The sequence below is a fragment of the Wyeomyia smithii genome, chromosome 3 (genome assembly GCF_029784165.1).
Source record: "Wyeomyia smithii strain HCP4-BCI-WySm-NY-G18 chromosome 3, ASM2978416v1, whole genome shotgun sequence".
Taxonomy (NCBI): domain Eukaryota; kingdom Metazoa; phylum Arthropoda; class Insecta; order Diptera; family Culicidae; genus Wyeomyia; species Wyeomyia smithii.
Window position 1 is genome coordinate 216953475 of NC_073696.1, and position 21083 is coordinate 216974557.

At 39.5% G+C, this 21083-nt stretch overlaps 1 protein-coding gene across 1 annotated transcript in view; it reads right to left on the reverse strand.

Moving 5' to 3' along the window:
* The window catches only part of LOC129727187 (uncharacterized), a 280609-nt gene that overhangs the window by 146875 nt on the left and 112651 nt on the right, over positions 1-21083 (reverse strand). Inside the window, exon 3 of the mRNA XM_055684744.1 lies at positions 18039-18601. Within this exon, the coding sequence (XP_055540719.1) occupies positions 18039-18480 (442 nt within the window). The 5' untranslated portion in view covers positions 18481-18601. The remainder of the gene's footprint in view (positions 1-18038; positions 18602-21083) is intronic.

A 21083-nucleotide genomic window follows, 5' to 3' on the forward strand; every position in this document is an offset into this window, starting at 1 on the left:
GAGTATTGGTATAGTACAACAGTAAACGTGTAAGGAAGAGTATCACATTACACACAAGCACTGATGAACAATAATAATAAGCATGCCACTTCTCAATAGCGGTATTGCTATTAACAGAAGTGCGGGATACAGCAGACACCCGGGCATATCTCACAATAGATCTACGATTCTGGTCGCAGTGTGGAAGTCCATACAGAAAAAAAAAATGTGAGTTTGAGAGATGACTCGTTTGTATGACACTAGTTATGTTCAAATAAGTCGTGTAATACTTGAGATAATAGACTTTCGTTGTTTTACAAATTAACACATAACGATTGCTAAGTTTGATTACAATCAAATGAAAAAGTAACGTATAGGGCAGCCAAACTTTGAAACCTCGTGTACAATCATTATTCATCAGTTAACCCTTAACTAGCCCGTTCATCTGATATTAATATTGTTCAAATCGGTTGTGTAGTTTCTAAGATAATGAAGTTTCGTGATTTTCACATTTCGATACATTACAGACGAAGTTACAGTCTGATTACAGCAAAATTCAATAGGGTGTTATGAGGCAGCTAGACCTTTCATTTGATATTAGTTCTGTGGAAATCGGGTCAACCATCTCTGAGAAAAATGAGTGAGTCCAAGTTGTCTTCGGAATATGTTTCTTTTCATAGCTGGATTTCACATTTTTAAACATAACAGGCAAAGTAATAATCCGTTTGTAAAAAAAAATCATTAGGGTCTTATGGGGCAACAAGACCTTCCATATGACACTGATTTTATGAAAATCGGGCCAGCCATCTCTGAGAAACATGAGTGAGATTAAATAGTCTCCAGAACACGTTTCTATCCATAACTTTTGAACCACATGTTCAATCTTGATAAAATTCAAAATTGAAGGGTTTTCAAGGTATCCCGTTCATTTGAAACCAATTTTGTTCAAATCAGTTGTGTAGTTTCTGAGATATTGATGTTTCGTGATTTTTACATTTTGATACATAACCTCTAAACTAGAAATCAGATTACAATAAAATTCAATAGGATCTTACAGGGCAACTAGACCTTTCATTCGCAATTGATTTCATTGAAATCGGTTTGGTCAGACCATCTCTGAGGAAAGTGAGTGCGAAAAAAAGGTGCACATACACACATCATAACGAAATTCAAAAGTTAAGGGTTCTGGTGACAGCTCGATCATTTGAAACCAGTTTTATTGGAATCGGTTGTGTGGTTTCTGAGATATTGATGTTTCATGATTTTTACATTTTGATACATAACCTCTAAACCAAAAATCCGATTACAATGAAATTCAATAGCAACCTAGACCTTTCATTTGCAAATAATTTTATGAAAATCGGTCCAGCCATCTCTGAGAAAAGTCAGTGAGAAAAAAAAGTTGCACATACACACACATACACACATACACACATACATACATACATACAGAAAATACTCAGTTCGTCGAAAGGGGTCGAGTGGTATATGACATTCGGCCATTGAGACCACTTTTATACCTTTGGTTTTTCCAGTGATTGCTATACCTTTCTAGGAGAAAGGCAAAAAAGATGATGGGTTTTTTAGGCTCGTTTAAGAATGGATGTGTTGTTTAAGCTCATATGGGCTTTTTCCCATCCCTATATTTATCAAGACCACAAAAGGTTGGATGAATTGAATAAATCAAATCAAATCAAAATCAAATCAATACCTGAATGGACGATTTCAGCCTGTTGTTCGCAATAACACTTTGTCTTCATTCAGTGCAATTGAATCAGGAGTTCCACAAGGTTCAGTGTTGGGCCTATTACTCTTTTCTCTATTTATAAATGATTTGCCATCATCTCTGGAGTTTTGTGCCATTCATATATTTGCCGATGATGTCCAAATTTATTTAGGTGTCGCTAGTAATATCAATATAGAGGATATTGCCCTTAAAATCAATCATGATCTAGAAAAGGTTCTTCGATGGTCTAAAAGCAATCTACTCTTGGTAAACCCTTCTAAGACTAAAGCGATGTTTATTAGTAAACATAAAAATCCACCTACTCAACCTAAATTGAATTTTGATGGTTTTTCAATAAATTTCAATAAATTAGAAAACCTCGATGTAATATTCATCTCAAATTTGACTTGGGATTCGTATATAAATTCTCAATGTGGCAGAATTTACGGCACTTTGAAGCGCCTGAATATGGTAGCAAGGCACCTGGACACAACTACAAAAATAAAATTGTTCAAGTCGCTGATTCTTCCATATTTCACATATGGACAATTTATGTACACAAATGTCTCATCCGTTTCACTTAACAGGTTAAGGGTTGCATTAAACTCATGTGTCAGGTATGTGTACAATCTGAATAGGTATTCTAGTGTGTCACGTTACCACGAATCGCTTATAGGGTGTCGATTTGATAAATTCTTTTGCTATAGAACGTGCATTTACATTCACAAAATTATTAAATCCAGGAAACCACATTAGTACTTATTTACCAAACTCCAGTTTACGAGTAATACTAGAACGATGAGTTTGGTGGTGCCGATACATTCATCCGCCTAATATGAACAATCAATGTTTGTGAGAGGCATTGTTTACTGGAATAGTTTATCTACAACTTTAAAATCAACTGAAAATGTCGTTAGCTTCCAATAGGGTTTACTTAGGTACCTTGATCGCATGCAATGAAATAGTAAAATGAATTGTAAAATGTAATGCAATCTCGAAACAGAAACTTGTATTTATATAAAGATATAAAATTAAACTTAAATTAAAAAGGAAGATTCCTTAAGTTACATATATTATAAATAAATAACTAAATAAATAAAAAAAAACCGCCTACAGATGAAATTGATGCAGTTTCAAAACTCATGAGAATCGTTTGATAATTAAATTAAAAGATATTTACTGCTCTATTTGAGAAGAAACAATAAAATTGAAATTCGCAACGACCAGAAAATTAACAAACTTGCCATGAGTCACTTTTGTGACAACATCAACAACGCTTTTTTGAGCCCCGAAATCAAGGTGTTTAAATATGCTAAACTGCACTTGCTAAACTTGCACTTGCTAAAAAATTGCGGATAGAAAACGACGAAAAAATGTTCAGTTTTCTCTAACAATCTGCCGTTTATATTACATTTCATCGTTTGTTCTTGGATTGTATTACGCGATTGCTTGAATTATAATCAAATTGGCTGCAAATTTCAACCATTTTACTGTGAAAAATTAATTTAGAATTTAATTTCATAGATTACAATAATTTGTTCTCTAACCAAAATCTGTTCAGTAATGACAAATTTTTAAGCATTTAATATCTTTCATTCTGCCGTTCCACTCGACTATCGATTTTATGTTAAATAAGAGAAAAACATGTGGAATCAAATTAGAAGCAGCGAGAACTTAAATATTCCAGACAATAAACGACCAATACATCCATTTTGGATGATTCAGTCAGCCGATGGAATCTCCCTCGCCACTTGTTGTAAGCATCCTCATCTTTGAATACATGTTCAGTTCTTCGAGTGTCACTCGAACACGAACTCACAAATGTTGGATATCAACCTAATTAGCAACTTTGGCGGAAGCTAATCCGTGCGACGACCGGAGGGCAATTTCTATGTTACTTCTGCACCCGTCATCGATTTTCAACATATGTATATAAAACAATCAGAGGTACGGAAAATTCCAAGCTCCATTTCCGCCGAAGCTTGATTTGATTATGCTTCGTTAACCCACAATTTAGATTAGATCAGCAGCTCAGTTCGGTTCTGCTGATTGTATCGTTTTTCCTAATCTGAACCCACCGAAGTTGACTAAAGTCGCAGTGTGCTATCTTTCCCGCTTCGGCCCCAGACAGATTACGACATCAAACGATCTCCAATCAGAATGAATTGTTGATAAGGCACACAGAACGATACTCGGTGTTATGTTTTCATGTGTGTGTGTGTGTGTGTGGATAGAGCAGCGGATGAGGGATGTGCGGAATTGTCTTTGGTTGGAGGAAATCAGCCGATTCTCACGGTAACGTGGCATGTTAAATTGGCAGGACACCATCAATCCCATTTGTTCCATAGCATATCATTATCGTGTTACTCTTTCGGAAAGGAAAATACCCTATGCGATTACTTTTCATTTGACGTTTATAAATATTTCATGTGCTGTGTGAAAATTTAATTATCTTTGCTCCCAAAAAAGCTGCCCTGCACTGCACCCATGAAACTATCAATTGGCAATGTATTTCAATCGACCATGTCGTGACTCGGCGATTGAAGATACACGCAATAATCCCACTATGTATTAGAGCAGGTCCAAAACGAGCGGCGAACAGAAAGCTGCGAAATGTGGATTTCCGCACAACTTTGCCCAGTTTTCCTTCGTATAGTGTTCGCTCAGTTGGAAAAATCGCACGCTGATACGCTCTGGTGCCAGACCGGAAAGGTTTGACAATTTAACGCTACCGCCGAGAAAATGTTGTTTTAGGTTAGGTACTACAATTCGCGAGGGACTTGACCGTACTTTTTCCCCTGTTTTTTTTTCTCATCACACATCAAGAGTGAAAGTATATCGATTCTATCTCATCTATCAGCTCTGAAACATTAAACGGAATGTGTTGTTATCATATACAAAGGTGCTAACGTATTGATAGACGCATTAGATCGCCATGACGCAAATCTGACTGCCAGGATATCCGGTGCTTCACTATGAGTTACGGTCGTAAAAATCAACTGCGCTTTATCTACGGCACTAATTCTCCACTTCACGTTTACCTTTTCCCGAGGGCACATAGAGCGGCAGGTTACGTGCTACGGACATTGTTTTATACGCGATAATACAGAAGTGACCATCGCCAGCACCAGCGATGGGAACTCTGCCAGCCGTGCGTTTCCCTCTCCTCTGGTAGGATAAAAATATATATGAAGCACCGCACTGCAATGTTGTGGAGCCGGCCTTATTTTGTTTGTCTCAGTAACTAGTGGCGCTTCATTTGAATTGCAAACATACTAAACGAGATGATAATGACGCAATGATTAGTAACTGCTTTAGTGATTTGGTAAACAAAAACGCGCGCAGTAGGGTTTTTCTTTTCGCGAGGGATAATATAAACTAGCCAAATGGTTATTTATGCGATATCCAGACTGTGGAGTTTTATGGAGAAAAAAAGTTTTCTTATTGAACGCGTAGCTGGCAAATTATATTAATTATGATGTCGAGTTTGTAAGAGAATCTCGAAATTGATTAATTGTTAGGCTGCAGCGTTTGGTGGGTTGTTTTTGATTATTCCACTGATGTATTCCAGGCCAATGGGGAAATTAAGTTTGCCATTAAGCACATTAAACAATAACAATGATATTGTTAAGAAAAAGTTGTTTTTCTCTCATTTTTATTGATGGTAATTCCTGTTACAGAACAGAAGCCGCAGCACAGCTGTGATCAATATAATTTTCCGGAATTGAATTTATATCCACCGACAAAAGGTATTCTATATTAATAATTGAAAATTACAAAAGCAATTTCTGAATGAAAACAAAAAAAAAAAACAATCACTATCGATGTGAGTTTATCTGCTTACGATTCCATTCGATCGATTACAAACCGATATCTGCAAACTCTCACAGCGTTGTGAATCGTATTAATCAAATTTATTTGTTAGATATTGATACCCAATGAAATCATCACATTTAGGGTTACCATTTGGTCGGGGTTAAAAATCAGGACAACTTTTTTCGGTACAAATTTGATATGCGGTGGTTTTGTTGTTGTTGAGGTATCAATAAATAAAACACGAAATTTGAGATTGCACTCCAAAATACGTCAAAACACTCATTCATTTATCTAAACTATTTCTCGGACGATCCCGTTTTGAAATTTTGATTATTTAGGCGTTAGTAGATACCTAAAAAATGCAGCATACGTAAATTGTTCAAAATTGGGTCATAAAGTTTTACACCGTATTCTGATTTATATATATATGTATATATATATATCAGTTTGAAAGAGTGCAATTTTCTGAGCAAAACGTGATTATTAAAAAAATGTTTATCGTTGTCTTTCCCATATACCTGTGCGAAATGTCATTTAGGACATTTCGAGCAGTATTCTATGCTTCATTTAAAAATCGAAGGAAAACAATAAACATTTTTTAAAAATCACGTTTTACTAGAAAACGCGGCTTTTTCAAATGATAAATAAAAACTGGTATCCAGCTTTTTACGCGCCGTAATGGCGGACGCTAAAATGCAGAGTTCGTATTAAATCACCCACCCTTTTGACAACGCTGCTTACGTCAATTTGAAGTCTTCACGTATTTTATCAAAAGAGAAATAAATCTGGCAACATTTGTGTCGCTTATCCCTCAGAAATCCCACAACTGACGTAAGCAGAGAGGTTCGCATATTACGAACACGCATTATAGCGACCGCCATTATGATGCGTAAAACGCTGAATAGCTTTACGACCCAAAAGTCAGATAGTTGAGGATTGCAACTACTAGACAATTTCTCTCGTTAAAATTCAACCAAAGAAAAAAAATCGTTCAGAATGAGTCCGTTTCGTTCCAGAGTCAAAGTAAAAGTACTGAACAATCTTCAACATTTCTGAACATCATTCAGAAAAATCAGGACAAATGCTAAAATATGAAAAATAAATCAGGACGCTCCAAACGGCTCTCAAAATCAGGACATGTCCTGCTAAATCAGGACGGATGGTATCCCTAATCATACTCAGTGTTCTCCAAACAAATTAAATAGCTGTACCGATTGAAAATTTCAATGAGAACAAACTCGCAGCAGTTTGAAATATAAATAACGAGTTTATTCACCTAGTACAGAGATACAGACATCGGAGATCACAAACGTGGTGCATAATGGATACAAGGTAAGCTGCCACAAAATATAACAAAATTGCGTCGATAAAACCTGTTTTTGATTTCCAAGCGAAAAGTTATGTGGACATAGGATTACATCTTTCTTCGCTATACTGGAAACCATTCTGTAAAAACAGATATGAGCATGTGACGTTTAAAAGAGAATGATTTCATGCAACGGCACGAAATGTAATAAATAATACGTCGTTGGATAAGTATAATATACAAAAAAATGACACAAAAAAGTGATGACTATTATTATTACTATTTTCGTATAACGTAGCAAAAATTTAGGAATAAATTTTCCATTCGTCGTCTCCGAGTAAGATTTGCAGCAGCCAGGGAGTGAAAATAATGTAAAAATTCTTCTGCTGCTCCGTGCTATAGTCCTGTTGACCCGTACGGTCATCTACGACTTTCGTAGGTAAACTATAAGCATACTTAAACTAATCAATCAAAATCAAACTAAGCATCCTTTCACTGCGGTTGGTAAATGGTTGTGCACGTGTCACCTGAGACCCTATTGTGGTCATTCACCTCTGTCCAGCAACTGCTATCCCAACCTCCACGAGGTGCCGACCGGAACCAACCCCGGTGGAACAACCGGTGGAAACTTTGGTCGTATGCTGACTGGGAAGGGGGAACGTACGCGGCTGTTTTCCCATGTAAGGGGCGGCGTACAACAGCGTCTGACCCGGAGCGGGCGGCTGAATCATGAAACGCGGTGTCTCGCGAGCTAAATCCAAGGCGGCAGCCCCGTCGCGAGACTAGCCATCGCCACCCTAGTAAGGTAGCATGGCAAAAACACTCTACTACGAATAATCAAGAAGAAGAAACGGACCGGATCAATCGGCAACGACCTAGGCGACGAAAAAAGGACACTGATTGGAAACTCGGAACATGGAACTGTAGATCACTGAACATCCCGGGTGGCGACAGGATCCTACTGGATCAGTTGGAACCCCGTCACTTCGGCATCGTGGCGCTGCAGGAAATTTGTCGAAAGGGAGAAACTGTACGGAGGATGTGTAGCCGCAGGGCCCAGTACTACCAGAGCGGCGGCACAACAAATGAGCGGGGTACTGGCTTTATTGTGCTGGGCAAGAAGCAAAGTCGTGTGATCAAGTGGCAGGCGATCAGCGACAGGATGTGTGTATTGAGAATTAAAGGCCGGTTCTACAATTACTCCATCATCAATGTACACTACCCGCATGAAGGAAAACCCAATGGCGAAAAGGAAGCCTTCTCAAGATCGGGACATCAAGATCGTCATCGGGGATATGAACGCTCAAATCGGAAGGGAAGACTTGTATAAGCCGGTGATCGGACACGAAAGTCTGCACACCAAAACGAATAACAACGGCCAAAGATGTGTCAACTTAGCAGCTACCCGAGGAATGGTAGTCCGAAGTACATTTTTCCCCCGCAAGGACATCCACAAAGCCGCTTGCGTATGCGCTCAAAACTGTCGACTGTCTACCAGTCACGACAAAGCCGATCCCCGCGGCTCAACATCAAGCAGCTACGGGACCCGCAAGCTGCTGAAGTCTACGCACAACAGCTTGAAGCGGCACTACCCACGGCAGAGGAGCTCGTCGCAGCTTCTCTCGAGGATGGCTGGACCATGATCCGCATGGCCATTAGGGAATCCGCGACAACGACACTAGGAACAGAGGCGCCGAGTGGCAGAAACGACTGGTATAATGGGGAATGCCAGGCAGCGGTATCAAAGAAAAACCGGACCTGGGTAAATTACCTGAGGGTAAGGACGAGAGAGAACCTGGTCAAATACAGACGGGCAAGGAACGACATGACCACGATCCTGAGACGTAAAAAGCGCCAGCAAGAGGATCGTGACCATGAATCGAGTGCGCCACCGAACAAAGTTGAAGCTGTACAAAACACTTGTTAGACCGGTAGTCCTCTATGGGCTAGAGACGACAAAACTGCTCTCAGAGGACCTCAACGCCCTTGGAGTTTTCGAACGGAAGGTGCTGCGAACCATCTACGGTGGAGTACAGACTAAAGACGGAGAATGGCGTAGACGCATGAACCATGAGCTGCACGCGCTGCTAGGAAAGACCCCCATTGCACATCTGATCCAAGTTAACAGATTGCGATGGGCCGGACACGTCGCAAGGATGCCGGACGACAACCCGGTTAAAACGACCCTTTTCAGTAACCCCTCCGGCACCAGAAACAGAGGAGCACAGCGTACACGATGGCTTGATCAGATTGAAAGTGACCTACGAGTGATAAGACGCCTGGGAGCATGGCGCCATACAGCCCAGAACCGAGTTGAATGGAGACGACTTCTTGATACAGCACGAGCCACCCCGGCTCTAGCCTGTTAGGTAAGGTAAGGTATCCTTTCACTGCATTTCTTCCCCATCACTGCCGACACCAAAGTATACAAACAATATGACAACTTGTGAACGATTTTGTGACAAGTTTTTTCAATGCCATTTCATAGTCTACGAGGCTCCTCCCCCACTGAAAGTTTCCCTCGAAATCCTGGTGTGAAATGTGGCAAACAGAAATTTTCACCTACATTTTTATTCCTAAAACGCTAGCATACGGATGGCAAGATTATCTCCTTCCTGGCACCAACGGGGAGATTGAGTCGAATTGATCGTCTGAAGCGCAAAGGAAATTCGTAAACGGGTTGGTACTGGAGCATCCATTTGTTCTGTGGCTGTTTCCGAGTTACCTCCCAAGTAACTCACGTTGTACTATATGAAGTATTATATGAAGTACTATATGAAGTATTACATAACTGCATGAAAGCAAGCGAACTTGATTGAATGAAGTGGCTAAATACATTCCGGGTACTAATACGACAATACGCAAATCTGTTGCTAGAACAATTGTTAACCAGTGCATGCGCAAATGTGTTGTTATACGCAGTGCAACTAGATCGACAATCGTTTTAATCAGTGCCAGTTTTTATGGACTATAAATTGATGATAAAAAATAGTATTCAACCTTCAAAATGAGTTGTTTCTTTCGCTGGAATATTAAAATTGTTTTCACATAGTTTCATGGTTATCTGGACATAAAATCTAACAAAACTAGTAATCGTTGTTAGATATACGATAGCAAAATTGGAGTGATTTCGGTTACACCGCAAGCGTTTGTTTATCTACTGATATCGTATTTTGATCCGCTTCGAAAAAATATATAAATCGTTCAAATAATTGAAATATTATTTTGATCAAGTAATTACGTTGACTAATAAATAAATTCTACGACATTAGCCCTACGGAAAAGCACTTTACAGGTACGTAGTGTTGTTATTAAATGGTCGGAAGGCTTACGAAGAGACACAGTCAGGAGATTGTTATTGTTGAACTCGTGTTATTAAAAACATCTCCAAAACCAGAAAAAAGTGAGCTTATTTGCGAAATGCGGTTCTATTACTGATGAACAACTTCCAACACAATATAATAACACAGGTTTACAATTGCACTTGTAGTACGATTATATGGCTACTTTCATTGTAACTTATTTCCTAACATGTTTTGTGTGTTACTTGGGCTAGTAGCTGCTAAAGTAGCTTAGCTTGTTTTATATTTATGTATAGTTAAAAAAATAATGTAAAACATCTACATATGATTGACAAAACAAATAAATAAATAACAATAATGTGTTAAAAATTATACCGTGATAACAAGAGAATGAAAATAATGTATGACGGCCAGAAAGCTACGGAAGGCAAAAGTGGAGGTAGCAGCCATACAAGAGGTGCGTTGGCCTAAAACCGGAGAACGTGAATTCCGGGCGGTTGATCCGGCCGCGATGAAACGAGGAGTTCTATGAGCTCCTTGAGAAAACGTATGGAGAGTGCCCACAATACGACATAAAGATCATCATCGGAGATACGAACGCACAAGTCGGACGAGAGGAGTTCTTTCGTCCCGTTATTGGTAGGGAAAGCCTTCACTCTACCACCAACGACAACGGCTTGAGGTTAGTGAACTTCGCCGCGGCCAGGGGAATGGCCATCTGTAGTACCCATTTTGCACGTCTGAACATTCGGAAGCTCACCTGAAGACACCCCAATGGAGAGGCCTGCTCCCAGATCGACCACATGCTGATCGACGGTCGGCACTTTTCAGACATCATAGACATGCTGTCCTTTCGAGGGCCAAAGATCGACTCGGATCACTATCTCGTGGTAGGCAAGATTCGCGCCCGGATCCAACGTATTTAAATCCAGATCTGCGAGGAAGATACGTCTGAACATCCAGTGGTTATCAACGAAAGGAGTTGCTGCAGAGTATTTTCGGAAAGTTGATAGACGGATCGGTGAACCAGCTGGAGTGGACGTGAACGAGCAGTGGAAGCACATCTATGATGTGGTCAGCGAAACAGCGCGAGTGATAGGCATGACAACGGGAACCACGCGTAGTGGGTGGTTCGATGCTAAGTGTCTAGAGGTGACGGAAGAAAAGAACCAAGCCTACGCCAACAGTTAGTAGCAGCTAATCATGTAACGCGTCACATGCGGGAGAAATACCGGGAGGCAAGAGTTTCCGAAAGGAGGCTTTATCGCCGTAAGAAACGTGAGTCCTCGCGGAGAATTGCTTCACCAGGCACGACAAGAGGAGCTTCTATAGAACGATCAACGGAATCAGGAACCGGACCATGCCAGTACCTGCCATGTGCAATGACAGGGAGGGGAACCTGATTAGCGATAAATCGCAGGTGGCCAGGCGTTGGAAGCAACATTTTGAAGTAGTGTTGAACGGTGAGGAAGGTAGGAGAGTCGTCGAGGGGAACAGGATGGAAATTGAGGAGGACGGACAAGCTGTGGACCCACCAACATTGGATGAGGCGAAAAATACTTGAAAAGAGCTAAAAAACCACAAAGCCACTGGGAAGGACAGCTTACAGGCTGACATTTTCAAAGTTGGGAGCGAGCGGCTGTGTAGTGAAATTCACCAGACTATCCTAAGGGTATGGTCTGAGGAACAACTACCTACGGACTGGTTGGAAGAACTCATATGCCCTATCTACAAGAAGAGACATGGACTCGTCTGTAGTAATTATCGAGGCATAACTCTCCTCAATTCCGCTTACGAAATTCTCTCCCGTATCCTGTTCCAGTGACTGAGGCCGTTGCAGGAAGCCTCTGTTGGAGAATACCAATGCGGTTTTCGAGTGGGGCGATCTACAATGGACCAGATGTTTACTTTGAGACAGATTCTCGACAAGTTTCGAGAACACAACTTGCAGTCTCCTAAAAGTTAAATTTCAATAGTGTATGAACTATTGACAGCTATTAACAGAATTTACACACTTTCACACTACACTTTTATTTCACTTTCCGTTTGCTCTAACCGACAGAAGGTCAACTTCGATGACCAGGTGGCAGCGGGAATGGTCCAATTCTACCAAATGTACATATACACACCGACTCATCCCGGAGATAGCCGGATGGATCGAGAGGTGCCATGGGGAAGTTAACTTCCACCTGACACAGATTTTGGGGTGGGGTGCATTGAAAGCACACTCACCCTTCTCCCTGAAGCAATGCCTAACGGCGGTACCAGGGAATACAGGGTGCAAGCAAAATGGAGAACGGAGTTTCCCAGCCTTTGGCAATAGGGCCATTTAGTCGCTTCCACCTCTCCGGGAAGAGGCATTCATCCAGGCACTTCTGCATGACTACCTGGAACAGCTCGGGAGCCCCTCTTATGGCCGTCTTGGTGGCCAGGCTCGGGATTCATTCCTGATTCCTGATACCTTACTCACTTTTGACGAGTTGGCGATACTGGAGCGTCGGACGTGAGACTCGACAGCCGGAGGCAAAAGACTTGGCTCATAGTGTAGAAAGAGTCTGATCGAGGCGTCACGCGCCTGCAATTGTGTGGCAATAATTTGTCAGCACTCGGGTGGGGCTAAATGCCCCCATCGGGCTCTTATTTCGTTGCCTCCTGAAATACCTCGGCATCGACGAATTCGGCTACCTAAGCCTCAAAAACTTGAAAAACTGGTGTTAACTGGGAATCCGGTTTGTACACTACGAAAAGGAGCCTAGCGCGCCAGGACGGTTCGACCAAATTGAGCAAAGCCTGGCAAGCATTGGATGCCCGTGGATTTGAAAAAGTGCGACCAGAAACAGATTTTATTGGAGAAATTTTGTTCATTGGGCTATATCTTAATGATGTCACGCCAAATAAAGTAAAGTAATGTAATGTAAGTAATTTGAAACTGCAGATGTACATGGGTACCATCATCACAAAGTCTCACTTGCTTCCAGGCGCCGCGGACGACATAGACATCATCGCTATTAATCGTAGAGCTGTGAAGGTAGCGTTTACGGCGCTAAGAAAGGCAACTGCGAGAGTTAGACTTACCACAAACCCTACCAAATCGAAGTATATGGTGAATGGCAGAGAGCGTGGTAAGGTAGACCTATGGTCGTTGGTGCTGCGGTGGTCATGGACGGGAATACTTTCGAAGTGGTTGATATATTTCTTTATCCTGATACATTAATGGTAACGATGAGTTGCAAGAAAAAGAAACAGATAGATAACAACTATTACAGATTGCGTAGTCAGCTTGGGAGCCTACAGATCCGTACAAAATTTGCGATGTACAGGACGCTGATCCTTCCGGTGGCGCTATATGAACATGAATCGCGGACGTGGTGTGTGTGTGGCACAGGCGCACGAATCACCAGCTTTGTAAAGGCGTTTTATTTATTAAGTATAAGATCCCTGCGATCTGTCACTATTGAAGGTAAGTAAATAGATAACTATAGTGTCACCCTGTTCAAAAAAATTCGGTATTTAAGTGATTTTAGCTCTCACAAAACTGGAAGTTTTATTCCTTAAAAAATGTTGGGGGAGTTTCTTTCGGCTTCGCAGTCCTTAAAATGTGAAAAGAAAACGATATTTTTCTCTTACACCGACGTTTCGAATAATATATATTCTTTATCAAGGCTCGAGAGGACCATTTTCCTGTGAAGTGGTTCTTCGGCTAGAGCATTAATTGTCAAAACAGAAAGTAATCATCATTATGCAAATTAAAAAAAAAAAAAACAAATTAAAAACTGTACACTTTAACGAAGCGGAACTCGTAGCACTCTCAATGATTGAATATTTTCGTTTGCAATTCATAACTTTTGGCGTCATTTACCCATTTTGTGTTACTTGGCGTCATGTCAATTACAAAAATATTATTATTAGGTATTATTTAAACTTTTTCCATAAATTTATACAGCTTTCTAGTAAACGGAAGTTGCCTTATTGAATTTCAAAAGGACTTCAAAAATCGATTTTCGTTTTTTGGACGCCATTCTGGTCTAGGCTACTAAAAAACTGGCTGGGCTACCAAAAAACTTTGAAGAAGCCCAAAAACCGATTGGAAGAACCCTGAGAGCGCTAGAATTTTGCTCTGCTGGATTTCATTTGTGGCTCAATGTGCAATGTGATCGACACGAATTACGAATCTTGTCGATCACTTTGATTTTTTTTTCTCGCTTGTTTTCCGTCGGTCTAGTTCCGCCACTGTTGTGGCCAATCACCGACGCTCAGGGAGGCGACTCCACACCCAGGACCCTAACTCACGACCCGTTTATTAACGGACCGGCGCCAACGGCTTTACTTCCTCATGCGATGAAAGGCGTGATCCCAGAGATTTTTCGCCTCAGAAAATCTCCCGGTGTCGGCTAGGATTGAATCTAGACCAGTTTGGTTGGTTGTGAGTGGATCACGCCACCTCACAACCATCGACACCTATGTCGGCGATGGGATTCGAACCCAGGCGTCGAGCGTGGTTGGCGGAGACGTTACCAACCACACTAGGCCCCCGCTCCTACTTTGAATTTCTCAGTTATATTTTTGTTAAATGTGCTAAATCAGGACGAGCACCGTTTGCTGGGTAAGATTTTACAATATCAAGCATCATTGATATGGATAAAATATGCTCTAAAACATCACATCTAGAGAAACATTTCAAAAGGTCCTATCTGCTTTGAACGATTTTTTGATCGATCACTTTCATTCAATCACCACAACTTATTAAACACCTTTTATGACACGTTATTTGCACAAGTTGATAGCGGAGGGATTACTCTAGCCTTCTGAACAAAAACATCGCTTGGGAGAGTTACTAAAGCTGAACCATTACCAAAATAACAAGACGCTGCGGAAAAACGATGTACGCAGATAGGACCTTTTGAAATGTTTATCTAGACATTTAAAAAATCTTGCTGACGTTTTTTAACTATGTGACATTCAATTTAATTTATTTATTTTTTGTTCACAACATTCATTTGACACGGCACAATACAAAAAAAAAAGTTAAACGGTGCCATTTAAATCTAGTGTCTTAAAAATTAAAAGCAAATTTTTTATCCTCGATGCCGACTACTAACTAAAATAAATTCTAGAACTGAAAGAACATATTTTTTTAAATTGCTGATTCGTTGTTTACTGGGTACCGTGCTGGATCGATATCCGTACACCTAAGCACATGATAATCTTCGACGGTCAATAGAAAATCATGAAATCACATATTGCTTTAAACTGACATGTTTACTTATAGGTCTACTTGTATTTTATCACTGTTTTCAAGCAAAATGATTACAATCTCTTCGAAACTCGAAAACATATGTTTAAATAGAACACGTTTTAAATCGAAATCCGTACACAAGTCAAAAACCGTACACTTTTGAATCGGAATCCACACACACGCGATATAGACTGGGTCAAAGTCAATACATCAATGAATTGAAATCCGTATAGATATAAAAGTACAAAAATGTACATCTTCTATTTATAATTTATCTTTCAATCTAAGAAAATATATATTTTGAGGATTAATTGGTTCCAAAAGTTTCACACGGTTTTCTATTTTTTTATATCAGCTGAAATAGTACAATTTCCGTAGCGTTTCGTTGCAGCACTCCTTGTCGTAGTAATCGGAACGCCGGAACCTCTCGAAGCTTCCCGGTACGACTTTACCTTGCGCACATCAGTCACAGCTCCTTCGAAATTGTTTGCTGTATATTTATACTTGTTTTCTTCCATTATATGCTGACAACAAGAAGAAAGTTCAACAATATATGCATGATACACACGCTGTACGGATTTCGATTCAAGCAATTAACAAGGATCAAAATCCGTACGGCACAGTTTTTGTTGAATAAATACAATTTACACTATTTACCAGACAATATACAGCTCGAAAATGACAAAGATTTACCTTTTCCATCAATTTCAAAAAGATTCACAGAGTAAAACAGTTATATCCCACTTGAAAAACGTTTTCATCTGAAGAACGTTTCCTTAGTAAGTTCTCTAACGGCACAACGAAATGACAAATAAAACCGATACACGATTGATTTTTCATTTTTAATATTTTTATTTCATGGCCTACTGGCGCATATTTAATTTAACAGAAGGCCAACAGCTCAACGGACATGTACATGTAACTATCATATGAATTTTCATTTTTATAATGCTTAAAACTGAAGAAAAACATCAAGGTGTACGGATTTCGATACTGTACGGGTTTCGATCCAGCACGGTATCCTGATGTTCCACTGAGTCAGGAAATCATAGAAGGCTTATATTCCTCAGGCCCTGTCGGAACTTTAATTTATAGTATTATAACTTATAGTTTTCACACATTCTTACAAAGCTAAAGGAAAAGTTCAAGATTTTAAAAATTTGCTGTTCAATTTATTTGTTCTTTTTTTTTGGTCTTTATATTTTTACAAAATTATATTAATTATAACTCCTTTCTAGTTCAGCTAGTTTTTAGACAATTTTCTATAAAATAAAATGAAATGTATGCTAAAATTTACATGAACTGTATGCTAAAATATCAACGCTCTTTTGAAAAATGACTCTCGAGTTTAATAAAAATTATTCCATGCGTGAAAAACGCTCAATTTCCTAGGCCAAAAACGTGAGTTCCGAATACTAACTTTCATTATGTATTTTCGTGCCAGTTCGACTTCAAACGCTCTATTATTATATAAAATTTTCCCTCCAAATGTTAAACCTTCGTTTTCTTTTTCACAAAATGTAATTCTGTATACTAAAGAAAAGAATAGCTACGCATAATCCTGTGTCAAAATAATATGTTTCATTTCATTATAATTTTACCGTTAGAAACAACGGACACACGTCTAACTGTAATACATATGTTTCTGCGAATTTCAATTGGAGGGAATAAACATAAAGTTAAAAGCAAAGAAGGTTAAACGCAGTAAAGTTTCAAAGCTATAAATAGAATTGCGCGCTGCTTCACTTGCTCTAAAGCAGCACATCTTGGTTATGTTATAAATGATGAAGCCCACATCGCAAAAAATGTTATGAAGGCATCTGCAACGGATTATAACTAACCAATGACTCAGAGGTCTAAAGTTCAGCGAAAGTCATATCTATCCTGAACTCCTTTCTTCGTGAACAATGAACTAAGTTTTACGTTGCATATAAAACAAACCGTGTACCAGAATGCATGCATATAATTTGTTCCATTTAGTTCCAAAGTTTTTTATTACAGACTCTGGAAGCCGCTGACCAACATGTTCTGGATTCCATCCCACTAGCGCCATTATACTACTAAAAGCTTCTGGAATTGTTTTTCGGTTTACGTACAATCGATGCTAGCAAACAGCAGACGTGAAGTTTTTCTTTATTATTTTTAGCAACAGTTATATATTGTCGTATAACAGGATTGAAAAAGTGTGGTTCGATGTTTGGAAAAGTTTCCTAATGCGGTGTTTATTTTCGCACACAGCTTTTCATCCCCTCGAAATGAGCACTGCATTCAGTAGCAATGTTGGGTGGCAATAGCGGTAATGTGTTTAGGAAACAACGACCTGTCCAATGTCCTGAAAAGTTATCGTTTTAGTCATTTAAGCTGTTTATGTAGCGACATTGATAATAGTATAGCTGATACGCGATATCGCACGTTTCGAGACGATTCATCGAAAAGGCAGTAAAAATTTGCTTCACCATCCGCTAATCTGCCACGATAGACGCACTCGTTTATTTCAAACTTTTACCGCAACATCTGCGAAATGGGTACCAAAGTCTGCTTTTAATGAATTTGATTCAGAAAGTTTACCCGACACTCAAACACAATTTTATGCGGCCAGCCAAGAGGCTGGGACGGGTTAAATCGTTTTAAAAGCAAACGAAAATTGTAAAACGGAGATAAAAATGTACTCACCTCTAACAAGTGTCAGGATTCCCAGTGGCATCACCGATAGTGCCACCATAAGATCGGTAATAGCCAGCGACATCAGAAAATAGTTAGTGACATTCTGCAGTCGTCGTTCCCATACGATCGCTAGACACACTAGAATGTTCCCGGCGGCCGTACCGAACACAAGCACAATGGCAAGCAACGCCCAATAGTTGTTTAAGGTCATCAAATGATCCGCACTGCTCTCCTCCTCGCCATCGCCATTGCCGTTAGTAACGACTTCACCCAGCACGGTCCCGACCGCCGACGTTAGGTTCAGCCTCCGAGGGTAGAAACCGTGACCGGCTCGGTTATCGCTAGCAGCCTGATTGGCAAATTTGAAGTAATTAATTGGTTTTGTCGCTGACCAAAGCCACATCTCGACCGGGTCGCTATACAACTGCTGGCTCAGCTTGCTGGCGCGCATTTTGTCCCCGGATGCCACCCTTCACCAGCCGACACCAGTTGACGTTGATTATCACTTGTTGATTGACTTCCTGGGGCCGACGATAAACTTTTCTAATTGCCGTTCGGATGTACGGGGATGGCTGTGGAACGAAAAAAAAAAACAAGCAAACGACAAAAGAAGTCAGAAAATAGAACAGAAACACGCTGCGACAAGCGAACTTAAACTGTTTGAGTTACACAGGAAGTATTCTCACACCGTCGCTGGGAGGTAGTGGGGAAAAAAAGTGCCGTGGGTGGATTACACAGGAAACTGCCACAGAACTTTGCTTTACGAACGGATATTGTGGCGCCTGCTGGGGCACAACTTGGCACGAATAATTCGCCTCCAATCAACAGGTAAGTGCAGGATAAACGAGAAAAACTGCTGTTCTGTATAGGTATAGAAGACAATAAGTACCAGGTGGCACGTTTTGAGTATGCCGTACCGCACGTAAATATTTTTCTTTCAAGCCTCGTTCATGAAAGTAGAATGTAGAACTATTAAAAACCCACTTATTTATAGTAACCAGCAAGAGGACTGTCGGTTAAATTTCAAGAGTGGTATTGAACGAACCTTCTCTGTAAAATTTTATGACTTATAGATCAAAAGCTATTTAGAGACATGTATATGATGTAACAATTAACTGTCTATTGACGGGTTGCACGCGAACCTGTCTTTGGGGTTTCCAGCACCCCCTCAGGATCCAATAAATCCTTCGAATTATGGATGAATCCATGTATACACTCTATTTTAAGCGTTGTAATTCGAAAACCTATGATCGTTATGAAATAACTGTTTGGCATCCAGTTGCAGACAATTCTCAACACGAGTACACAGTGATCATCTTTTGAAATGCATTCGTTGTCGAGTTATTTTAAAATTAAACTTGATTTTCTGCATTTATTCACAAAAGTACTACTTTTCTCAAATTATTTGTTCAATTAACTATGTTTTCAGCTACAACTATATATTCACAGTAATATATAGAAAAATGCTTCCAATTCGATGCTACACTCCGCTGTCGGAGCTCGGCCCTTATTTTATTATATACAGACTTCACGGCCAACTGTTAGTGTATAGGACAGGCGCTACGATCCTACTAGGGTTTGCAATATTCCCGGGAATTGGTTTCCCGGGTAACGGGAATGAAAAACCTAATTTCCCGGGAAAACCCGGGAACCAGGAATGAGAAAAAAATTCTTAGCATAAATGGGACTTCAAATAAAGTGTATTAATAAAAAGTATCAAAAAATCGTTTACAATTTCGTTATCAATTCGCATGAAAAACGAATTGAAAAACAAAACTTATTTAAGTTCACATCAGAAATTGCAGAAGAGAAGCTTACAGAGTTTTTATGTCATTGAACAATCGCTTCGGATCCACTGACAATTTTCCGTTAAACCCAAATAATGTACATAATTTCCTTCTGTAAAATTATGCTTAAGTCCGCTGAATTATCGCTGATGTTTGATTACCACAATACTATTAAATCACCAATTCCATCTCTTGCTACATTTCATTAGAAACTGGAGTTTCCAATACTTTAAGTTTGTTGAAACGTAAGCTGAGTGTTAAGCAGGCAACAAGGCAAATATTTGCTATATTTGGTATTGCATTTTTTGAGCAAAATATTTCTTCGGGCTATTATGTATATACTATAGTCTAGCTATCTGTTTGCTTGAACAATAGCAAAGCCCCATTCGCTCATATTTTACCGAATATATTTGCTATAAAATAAACTGCGTTAGGCTGTCCCAAAAGAAACGATGTTCAAAAAGTCAAGGTACTCAGCCCTAAATTGAAAGACAATGTTATTTATAGCATTTTTGTAAAACATTTCGACTTTCTGAAAAATCGTTTTCAGGTTGCCCAAACGTGATTTATGAAAAAATGTCTTTTTCAAGCTACACAACCACTCTTTTGCACTTTTTTCAAATCTGTTCGATTCCGAAATTTTTCCATATATTTTTTTATTTTTGTGGGATTGTTTTTGAATATTTTGCATGGTTTGGTTCAGCATCGCATTCAATTATTTGACCTACAGAGCCCACTGAACATCACAAAGAACTGAATTTTCCTTATAATTTTCAGATAAAACCCTTCAAAACACATATAAAAAATTTTTTTGATCAAGAACTGAAATTTTTACTGCAAAGCGGAATTCAAGACGAAAATTTGCATGAAAAAAGATCCTTGATATCTTATCGGGGGCTGAGATACCGGCGTTTTTACATGTGATGGTAAACTATGCATTTTATCAAATGCCACTAAAGCTCAATATCTGCATTGCACAGTGTTTTATTTTGCCGTTTGTGCGTATGATTTCCTAAATAGTGATTCAAATGTTGATTATAGCCATGAGGCGTGTTCGAAGAAGTTTCAGGATATTCAAAAATGCATCTTTTGACGTAGAAAGAAGGGTGATCAATCCACCAATCAGTGAAATAAAAAATTTACTTTTTAATCAGAATGAGATAGACGCAAGGAGTTTTCGACAAAGTTTTAGGTTATCTTAAAACAAGAAACTTTACTGAAGACATCATGTTTCTATCTTTTACATATTACGAGCAACATTGAGTTT